Raw genomic sequence first — 10,922 nt, forward strand, 5'->3', positions numbered from 1 at the left:
TTTTTATACGAGCTCACGTTGTTTCATCGGTTATAATTTTTCTCAACGCTAGTCTAGATATTATTAAGATATTTAAAGTTGTTTTGTGATTTTGCTCACTTATAATATAAATAATTAATGTGTTAAAAAAATAATAAATATAAAATGACTGATATATGTTGCATGCCGAGAGTAAAGAATCTGCCATAACCTAAAAAGACTTGCCTGAGTTGGAAGTATAATATAATAAATAAAATACTGTGAAACAAGACGAGGCGCATGCAAAACCCTAATCATGGTGTCCTCTGCCACCCCACTCATTTCTTCTCTTTTTTTTTTTTATTATTATTATTATATATATATTCTCAAAATTAACATTTTCCCTCCATTTTATATATACTTTTTAAATATATAGATATAGATCGGTAAGTTGAAAGATGAACTTTTTTTGTAAGTATGTTACCGTGAGACAATTTTATGTATATTTATTCGTAAAACAGATTAATCATATTTATATGTATAATAAAAATAATATTTTTAACATGAAAATAATTTTTTTATGAATAATTTAAATAAAATGTTTGTTTTATAAAATTGATGAATGAAATTATTTTATGTGTGTTTTAAGAATAGAAGTCTGGGATATAGTATCTACTAGGTAAAATGGCAATGTACTAGGATAATAATCATTCCTAGTGCTGACCAGTTGCTAAGGACAAGATATGTAGTCCTGACAAGACTCGCAGGTTTCTTGCTATTTTTTTTTTAATATTTTTTTGTTCGTACAAATGAATTTAATTTATGTTTGATCCAAGTAATTTTTTTTAGTTGGAAGAAATTAATATTATAACTAAAATTTGAGATTTTGATGAACCAGGCAAAGTTTGGAGCTCGAATTCTATTGTAATGGAAATATCTTTATAAATTTACTTTTTTAATTAAAATTAAATACCAAGGAAAAAAATCCATGGTTGATGAAATAAAATTGCAAAGGAGCCCATGAAGTTTCTGTTCATGTAGACCTGTACGTGGACATTAGAAGAAAAAAAATAGAAATAAAGTGGCAAAAAATAAGCCAATCCGGAAACAGAGTGCTCCACTAAGCGGTCTCCTATGTTCCCTTTCCCTTTCCATTTTCTTTACCAACAACTACTTTTTCGTTTTTCATTCATTTCCAGATCCATTTCCCTAATGTTTATGTGTATCATCACGCGATATGTAATTATGTGGCTGTAGATACGCGTACATTCATGTGGGATTTGCGTTAACCGAAGATAAATTTGAATTTCAGTGAAGCAGAAAAGGAATCTTGGAAGCAGATGAGGTGTTATGTTTGGTGTGCTTCTTTTGCTTGTTTTGGGTTTATGCTTTAAAGCCTAAATCTTCGGTCTTTGGATTAACTTGCTCTTTTTGAGTGGAGTATTTGGCTCCTTTTTACTGGTTCTTGATCTGTATTATGAAGAAAAAATTGTGGGATTTGAGGCATGCTTGGTGTATTGAAGAAATGATGCTTATAAAAGTGTTTTTGGTTTGTTTTCTGGCGCTTTGTTGATTCCTGGGATTTTGTTTTCTTGTGTTTGGTGCTGTGAAGTTGTGCCGCTGCAGTCCAGGAATCTGTTCGTCCGTTACACATCAAGATTCTTGTTTTCCGTGTTCGTTTATATTAGTATGTAGTGGCAATCTGCCTCTGAATCAGAAACATTATCAACTTGGCCGCTACTTTATGATAGTAGTATAGTATTTATTGTCCAAAAAAAGAAATGGGATTATGCTCGAAGGTTGAAAATTTCTGTCTTATATGTTGAAAAGATTGGTTTTTTCCTGTAGCCCACAAGATTTTGAGCTATTTTGAACCGAAGAAAAGGGCAGTTTGAGTGAGAGTTTCTTGGTTTATATATTTAGAGGGAAGGTTCTCTTGGGTTGTTAGGAGATTGAAATTGTGAACTATGGATATGTCTTGCAAGGATAGTAACAGGGCGGCGACAGCCAGCGGCGGGGAAGGAGTTATGGATAATGGTAAGTATGTGCGCTATACACCTGAACAGGTTGAAGCCCTTGAAAGGCTGTATCACGACTGTCCGAAGCCGAGCTCGATGCGCCGACAGCAGCTGATTCGTGAGTGCCCTATTTTATCCAACATCGAGCCTAAGCAGATCAAAGTGTGGTTTCAGAATAGGAGGTACTGTCATTCTATTTTGACAGAATTGTTAGTCAAGTTGAGCGCTTGATTTTGCTTTAGTCCGCTTTTTTAACAGGTTATGATTATTTCAATAGATTAAGATCTGTCGAATTTTATGTTTAGGGTGTATAGTTTTAATCTTATTTAGTATCTTACTGAAATATCAATAAATGTTTGAATCCTTTATAAAGTTAAGGACGGAGTGGTGAATTCTAGTGTTCCTTTTTCTGGTCAATTATTGGTTTGTGATTTATGGAATGTTTAATGGATATTTTTTAGTAAATTGAGGGTCTTAAATTATATTTGTTGGTTCTTTGCTTGGAAACATAGATGTAGAGAAAAGCAAAGGAAAGAGGCTTCGAGGCTTCAGTCTGTGAATAGGAAGCTTTCAGCCATGAATAAGCTCTTAATGGAGGAGAACGATAGGCTGCAGAAACAAGTGTCTCAATTGGTGTATGAGAACAGTTACTTTCGCCAGCATACACCAAGTGTGAGAATTGTGAAACATCCCTTTATCAGTCTTAGCTCTTTTCATCATTTACAGCTTCATTGGTGTAATTTTGGATAACTCGAAGTGGTTTCTGGAGGAAATTGAAGGGTTTTCCTTTTTTGTTTTATTAATTTCCATTGTAGAATGCACTTGCTACGAAGGACACAAGCTGTGAATCAATGGTGACGAGTGGTCAACACCACCACTTGACACCTCAGCATCCGCCAAGGGATGCAAGTCCTGCAGGGTGAGTAGTGTTAGGTTACGTTTGTTGCAAAGTTAAAAAGTCACGTGTAATTTTTCCACATGGCCTCTCAAATACATTAACACTCCTGAATTAACTATTTAGTTTCTTCGAGGACAAGAATAGATTGTGTTTGTTATCGTGCTCTATCATTCATCTACCTTGTGTTGTGTGTTTATGAATGGCTCTATTAAATTCTGTTTTCTTTTTGCTTTTTTTTTTAGGCTTTTGTCCATTGCAGAAGAGACTTTAACGGAGTTTCTTTCAAAGGCCACTGGAACTGCTGTAGAGTGGGTCCAAATGCCTGGAATGAAGGTACAGTATCTCGAGCACATGCTCTTTTTGTGTGTTCTATGGCAATTTACGTTGGATATTACCTGTTTGGCCTATTAAATTTTGGTTTATATGGAGTAGCCTGGTCCGGATTCCATTGGAATCGTTGCTATATCTCATGGTTGCACTGGCGTTGCAGCAAGAGCCTGCGGCCTGGTTGGTCTAGAGCCCACCAGGGTAAGTTTCCTCCACTCTTGTTCTCTCTGCGTGTTTCCACCTAATGATTCTTCAGTTATATTGTATGGAAAAATTGCTTATTGGTTGTTTGATACAGGTCGTGGAAATCCTGAAGGATCGGCCCATGTGGTTTCGCTATTGCAGGGCTGTGGACGTTCTCAATGTGCTACCTACTGCAAACGGTGGAACAGTAGAACTCTTATACATGCAGGTTTATAAATGTTGTCAAAGTGGCTTGCATATGTTTTTCCTTATCATATGCTTTAACGGGCTTTTGAAATTGGAAACTGTAGCTATATGCGCCAACAACTTTGGCCCCAGGTCGTGACTTTTGGTTGTTACGCTATACTTCAGTCATGGACGATGGTAGTCTAGTGGTAAGTGAACTTTTAATGCATTGTATATTTTTCAGTCAAGCTCTTTAAATCTTTGAATTTATTTTATACCAGCTTGATGATGATTGGACTTGTTTTGTTTCGCAATGCTCAGGTCAGTGAAAGATCACTTAGCAATACTCAAAACGGTCCAACCATGCCACCAGTGCAGAACTTTGTGAGAGCGGAAATGTTTCCCAGTGGCTATCTTGTTAGACCGTATGATGGAGGAGGTTCAATTATCCACATTGTTGACCACATGAATTTAGAGGTACTTTGACTAATAGCTATGCAATGTTCGACATGGTACGACCTCTGTCATGGAGTGAAAATATTGTTATTAAGAGCACATCTAATATGTCAAGAAACAATTCCAAATTGTGTTTGTGCGTTGATAATGGACAGAAACATTCCATTTTGTTGAGATTTTTCTGGAAGACGTATATCCTTTACTAACAATTGCAATCGATATGGTTTGATTTTAGAGGAATTGACCTCCTAACGATACATTTGTTTGCAATTCGATTCTATCTGCATCGATTAATGTTTTGTTTTCCAGGCATGGAGTGTTCCAGAAGTGTTGCGGCCACTCTATGAATCATCAACAGTGCTTGCTCAGAAGACGACAATGGCTGTAACGATCTTATTCTTATTTCTTTAATTCCGGATGGCACTTGAATAACACCAGGGAAAATGTTGATGGTTTATGTGTGTTTTCCTTTTGTTTAACCTTATTTTTCCCCAAATTCAGGCTCTTCGCCATCTTAGGCAGATAGCTCAGGATGTTTCACAGCCTACTAGCACCAACATGGGAAGGCGTCCAGCAGCTCTACGTGCCCTTGGCCTTCGGTTGAGCCGGTGTGAACAAGATACACTCCTTTTGGTGTCTTCTTTTGTTTTATACATTATTTTGTCAAGTTTTAGAAACATTTTTGGCCATTCTCAGGGGTTTCAACGAGGCTCTTAATGGATTCAGTGATGAAGGGTGGTCGTTGATTGGAAATGATGGCATGGATGATGTTACTATTCTCGTAAACTCCAATCCAGACAAGGTGATGGGGTTAAATATCTCATTCAACAACGGATATACTTCCATTTGCAATGCTGTGTTATGCGCCAAAGCATCCATGCTTCTTCAGGTCGGTTTGCCTTTCCTTGTTTGTCTTTTTGGGCATTCTTTTATTTTTTTAAGGAGAAGTAATCATAAAAAAGAGCATACCTCAAACCTTGAAAATGTGATTATGATGCATTTTATTGTAAAATTCTGTCATTAAGTCCTATCTTTCTTGGTGCAGAACGTGCCTCCTGCAATACTACTCAGGTTTCTGCGTGAGCATAGATCAGAGTGGGCTGACAACAACATTGACACTTACTCAGCTGCTGCCGTCAAAATGGGTCCCTGTACTTTGTTAGGGCCCCGAGTTGCTAACTTTGGGGGTCAAGTTATCCTTCCTTTGGCTCAGACTATTGAGCACGAAGAGGCAAGTTACGTGAATTAATTTGTTCACCCATATAGACACCTTATCTTTCTTTTGGTCAATTAAATTCAATGCTTCTATAATATAGGATGTGGTGATATAACTTGGTATCAACCCTGAGTCAATTTCCAACACAATTTTTTCTACATTTTCTTCTTCTTAATAGCTGCTGGAGGTAATCAAATTGGAAGGTGTTGGCCATTCTCCTGAAGATGTGATGCTGCCGAGGGACGTGTTTCTCTTGCAGGTAGATTTCGTCCTCTACTCTATAGGATTAGGAAAAAGTAACTGGCCCGCATACATATGTTTATACAATTTTATGTTCGACTATTTTTTTTGGTCAATCAAGTTCGACTATTTTCCGAGAAATAGAAATCTAGTTATCATGGGAATGAGTCCATATATCAGGGCCCAAGAGGCCTGTTGCGTTTTGAAATGTAGTGCTTTGAACATTCCCAGAGAATGCATTTGAAATTGTGGCTATGCATCATTTTTCCGTTTTTGCCCCTCTTTTCATTTCTTGCTGGTTGGCAGATGTGCTGTGGAATGGATGAAAACACTGTTGGAACGTGTGCTGAACTCATATTCGCCCCTATAGATGCCTCTTTTGCTGATGATGCTCCTCTCTTGCCTTCTGGTTTTCGCATCATTCCTCTCGATTCTGTCAAGGTTAGTGTTCATGACTAATTTCTGTCATGTCTGTACTTTAACTCATTAACATCTTAAATATCTGAATCTCTACTTTTTGGGGCTTTTGGTTCTTGATTGATTTCTTCCCCACATATGTTACATAGGAAACTTCAAGTCCAAACCGCACGCTGGACCTTGCATCTGCTCTTGAAACTGGAGCGGCGGGCAACAAGCCCTCGAACGACCTTGGTGTCACAAATGGCTCTACAAGATCTGTCATGACAATTGCATTTCAGTTTGCATTCGAAAGTCACATGCAAGACAATGTCGCCTCGATGGCTCGACAATATGTTCGCAGCATCATATCTTCGGTTCAAAGGGTGGCATTAGCTCTCTCCCCATCTCACCTAGGTTCAGCTGGTCTTCGATCTCATCTTGGAACTCCCGAGGCACATACACTTGCTCGCTGGATCTGCCAAAGTTATAGGTACGTCAAATTTGTAATATAATGATACATTTCAACCCAAAACATGTGGTTTTAATTCATCGCTGTAGCTAAAGAATCATCGTTCATAATTTGGCAGGAGCTATATGGGAGTCGAGCTTCTAAATTGTAACGGGGAAGGGAGTGAATCCATTCTTAAAGCTCTATGGCATCACTCGGATGCCATTATGTGCTGCTCCATGAAGGTAAATTTTCAAACTAACTGGCTCTTCAAAAGTGAAATTAAAATATTAAATTTTGTGTAATCTGTGTTCAAGTCTCCCACGTATGAATATTTTGATCTATAATTGAATCATGCAATATTTTAGTTCTTTAGAATCTTATAACATGAAACGAGCGAAACTTGTGCAGGCGATGCCAGTTTGTACATTTGCAAACCAGGCTGGTCTTGACATGCTCGAGACAACCTTGGTTGCACTTCAAGACATATCTTTGGATAAGATTTTCGACGATCATGGCCGGAAAAACCTCGTCTCCGAGTTTTCACACATAATGAATCAGGTCACTGCGATCCCTTCGAACCCAAAACATCAATACAGCACCTTCAGTCTATGTAGCTGATAATTTAAATTGAAACTCGTGAATAATAACGTTTTGAACTAATTAATTTCAGGGTTTTACGTCGCTTCAAGGTGGCATCTGTTTGTCGAGCATGAGCAGGCCGGTGTCTTACGAGAGAGCCGTGGCTTGGAAAGTTCTGAATGATGACGAAACCGCGAATTGCATCTGTTTTCTGTTCGTCAACTGGTCGTTTGTTTGATCTATCCACAACTTTCAAAAATTTAAAAATGGTTCTAACAATGTTTTACTATTCGTTTAATTCTCCATCGTGTTATCGCCCAAGAAAATTCCTATGTTTGTTGGATCATGTGCACTATGGGATTTAGTACGTTGTGTGTTGTCTTATCTGCCTTGCTTGCTCATCTTTTGATTTATTATTTCATTTTAAGCCATGCTCTTACCTTGTTCTATCTAAAACATGTTCTTAGTTGGCAGACTGAACAAGAATTCTACAGCCGCCCTCTGATAATATCCTTGGAAAAATGGGTTTTTCTTCTGTTGATGTCGAAATTTCAGGGATATCTTTTTTATTGGCCAGTGCAAGAGAAAGCTCATTTCTTTTGATTAATTTTTTCTCCAAAGAAAGCTGAGGAAATTTGTTGCAGAAGTGGCAAAACTACATTGCCCAAGAAAGAACTACATTGAATTTTTAATAACCCCTAGTAAAATCCTTGTCTAAAGTATTCTCTGTGTGATTGTTTTTAAAATTTCAATACTTTAAATCTCTTTTAAAAAAATTTCAGCTAAAAAGCCAAGCTTTATAAAAAAAATTAGATAAATCCTGCTATGTTATTATTAATTTTTTTATTTAAATAATGAAAAATAATAATATTTATCAAAATAAATAAAAAAATAAAATGTTGTAATAACCTAAAGGCTGGTTCAAAGTTCATATGTGAACGAATTAAATCGAGTCGAATGTTAGTAAAAATTTAAGACTATATTTGAGTTTAATTTTGATTCGAAGCTTGAAACGTTTGATTTAAAATTATTTACTTAAATTTTTTTGGATTGGGTAATAGTAGATATGAGTGGCCATCACGTATGATATTACCAAGAGGAGCAGTCATTTTTACCAGCCAAAATCGATACGGTGAAACTTCTCCCAGCATTTGTACGAAGTTGCAAGAACGTATAATTTTCATTTATTCTTACAACGTATAACCTTGTATAGCACATTTAATATATGATAAATTTGATTATTTCATAGTTTGAAAATGTATTAAATATTTATGACAAAATTAATCACTCTCTTATACTCTCGTCATTGCATTTCATGTCAATAAAAAAAAATTGAACGTGATAGTTAAATTTATAAAATGTGGCGAAATTTTATTTAAATAATTAATTTTCAAAGTAATTATTGTTGAGCCCCTAATGTTTAATTGTGTGTGTTTTGACAGTGAAAGAAACATTTATTTATTGGTTTTCTCGTACGTTAGCATTACTTCGCAGGAGAGGTTACCATGGACACGTGTCCTTTTCTACCCACCCCCCCCCCCTCTCCCCTTGAAATAGTTTAATAATATAAAATAACTTAATACATAAATATCAAACAATAACGAGCAAACCTAACGTGGGAAGAAAAGTGGTTTGTGTTTAAAGTGTTCCCAAAGAAGAAGAATCCCTAAAACCAAAACCATGGAGCCTCTAAAATACTTTTTGAAAACTGAAAGAATTAATTTGCAAGTTGTATTAAGTATATTTTGAAAATATATATTAATCTAAATCATAAAACAACAATATATATATATATATATATATATATATATATATATATATATATATATATAAATTTTAGATTAAATTTAGGAAAACATTTTCCTAAATTTAATCTAAAATTTTATATTTAGTTTCGAATAATATATAATTATTAATACCTTGGGGCAGGCGTACTTGAATATATGCTTTATGTTTGTATGAGTACTTTATTTTAGTTTCTAAAAATTAGCTAGTACTTAGGGAAAATTCAGGACCTAAAGAGACATGCAATAAAATTATTATTATTGTTGTTGTCGTCGTCGGACGAAATTTCTGTTTAACATAAATAGCAAAGATGTTGTGTATATCAGACATCAAAATTGTAACCAGATGTTGTAACATTTAGTGACAACACACAACATAATAATTGAGATTGAGTTAGGTCCAAGTTTCAATCTTAACATGGTATCAGAGCATGGGTTCCACCGTTATGTGTTGGATTGCCTATAATTAAGCCACCCGTTCTGCCCATAATTGGGTCATTTGTAAACTCCACGCTTCAGATGTTCATTCCTGAGCGTGAGAGGGGTGTGTTAATTGTCCCACATCGGTTGGATAAATAACCTGAGAGTTGTATATATGGGCTTGGACAATCCTCCCCCCTTGAGCTAGCTTTTGGGGTTGAGTTAGGTCCAAGTTCTAATCTTAACAATAATATATCACACAAATAAATAATTTAAATAAAAATATCTCGAAAATAATTATGCACAAGTATGCGATGCGATGTCTTAGGGATAAAATAATCACTAGAAAAATAATTTGAGTTTACAAAACCAACACTAGTGATTTTATAAAAAACTATATTCCTTAAAATGTTAAGGAATCAAATTGCATCATAAAAAAAATAACAAGCTTAAAACGAAATCAAAGAATGCAAAACGATGTGTCGAAAAACTGGAGCAATAAAAAAATCTTCAATCAACACTTTTATAAGTGTTGTCGTGGTTGTTGGACTTGTCTTCAGATATCTCCAACAACCACGACAACACATTAAAACACCGACGATCTTCAAATGATGATGCTTTGTGACTTGATTCTTCTCTATATCTGCGCGTCTGTATATCTCGTTCTCGTCTCCTTTTATTACGTAGCATATGATCCTTCTATTTATAGGCATGTTTTTCCTTATATTTGTTTCCTTGATTAAATACCTACAAATCACGGTAAGATAGAATTTACAAGAAAATAAACACTTTTAAGTATATAATATTAAATCTAGAGTGAATCATTATTGTCACGCCCCGAAACGGGGGTTGGTTGACACCGGCGTTGCTCTCAAATTTACATTCGAAAACAACAAGCCTCAGAAGTACAGAATTTCAGAAACCAATCTTTTATTCATAATATGAAATATTCATGGTCTGATACAACTCGAATTACTAATGTTTTACAGCGGAAATGTAAAACAGACACAACATTACTACAGATGCAGCGGAAATACATCATAAATAAAACTGAGAATTAACAATCTTCTTCACCAGCCCCAGAACTGGATCTGCTCCTCTTCTTCCAGCCTTTCCTCATCGTTCTTATCTGATATATTTCGGTGGGTGAGTGATATGATTGTCACTCAGTAAGCGGGGGCGGGAATAACTCCCAGTTTTCGAAATCATTTTAATACAGGACAATAATTCAAGAATATACAGAACTTTTACTTTCAGAACAGGAATCAGTATTCAGAAATCAGTAATCAGTAATCAGTATTCGGTATTCAGTAATCAGTAATCAGAAATTTATCAAGTAAGCACTGAGCACGTTCGTGAATTTCATGGCTAAACTGATATCAGTCCCCTATATGTTCTCTCCTCTAAGGGGTGAAGCCAGTAATCAGTAATCAGTAATGTTCAGAATATATATTCCTACCATTAGTTCACTAAGTTTCAGTGCTTCAAAATCAGATATCAGAAATCAAGAATATACTTTGCTTTAAAACAGAAATCATCAAACAGTTTTCAAGATATTTATACATAAGCCCACTTACCGTAGTTTGCTAAAAGTGTTTCGGTTGAATTATGAAATCTGCTTGCCTTGCTTCTGGATTTTACAGCTTCGAAAATGTACTCTCTTAGCTCTAATTTTCAAATGATAATCTCAAGATTTGTGTAACCCATTTCAGGGGTTTGAGAGTGTTATATATAGGCAAAAATTCTGACTGTTAGCCTCCCAATTAATGGCCATAATCTGCCATTAACAATCTTTATTCCGTGCTAA

The 10,922-nt window shown here is 35.6% G+C and overlaps 1 protein-coding gene across 1 annotated transcript; it reads left to right on the top strand.

The window, feature by feature from the left end:
• The first annotated feature begins 1,052 nt into the window (after positions 1 to 1,052).
• On the top strand, positions 1,053 to 7,295 carry LOC140803487 (homeobox-leucine zipper protein ATHB-15-like). The gene is made up of 18 exons (XM_073159387.1): positions 1,053 to 2,158; positions 2,489 to 2,648; positions 2,792 to 2,895; positions 3,117 to 3,207; positions 3,307 to 3,402; positions 3,500 to 3,613; positions 3,696 to 3,779; positions 3,892 to 4,047; positions 4,336 to 4,410; positions 4,528 to 4,634; positions 4,723 to 4,915; positions 5,072 to 5,257; positions 5,421 to 5,501; positions 5,789 to 5,923; positions 6,049 to 6,371; positions 6,469 to 6,574; positions 6,741 to 6,890; positions 7,003 to 7,295. Exons 1-18 carry the CDS (start codon positions 1,926 to 1,928, stop codon positions 7,147 to 7,149), a joined length of 2,541 nt encoding a protein of 846 aa, XP_073015488.1. The 5' UTR covers positions 1,053 to 1,925; the 3' UTR covers positions 7,150 to 7,295.
• Positions 7,296 to 10,922: the final 3,627 nt, after the last annotated feature.

The sequence above is a fragment of the Primulina eburnea genome, chromosome 10 (assembly GCF_022965805.1).
Source record: "Primulina eburnea isolate SZY01 chromosome 10, ASM2296580v1, whole genome shotgun sequence".
NCBI lineage: Eukaryota > Viridiplantae > Streptophyta > Magnoliopsida > Lamiales > Gesneriaceae > Primulina > Primulina eburnea.

Excerpts from the sequence above, each read along its gene's own strand:
- LOC140803487 (XM_073159387.1), top strand. The coding sequence starts at position 1,926 with ATGGATATGTCTTGCAAGGATAGTAACAGGGCGGCGACAGCCAGCGGC. Across the intron at positions 2,649-2,791 it reads TTCGCCAGCATACACCAAGT|AATGCACTTGCTACGAAGGA; the intron begins GTGAGAATTGTG and ends TTTCCATTGTAG. Across the intron at positions 2,896-3,116 it reads AGGGATGCAAGTCCTGCAGG|GCTTTTGTCCATTGCAGAAG; the intron begins GTGAGTAGTGTT and ends TTTTTTTTTTAG.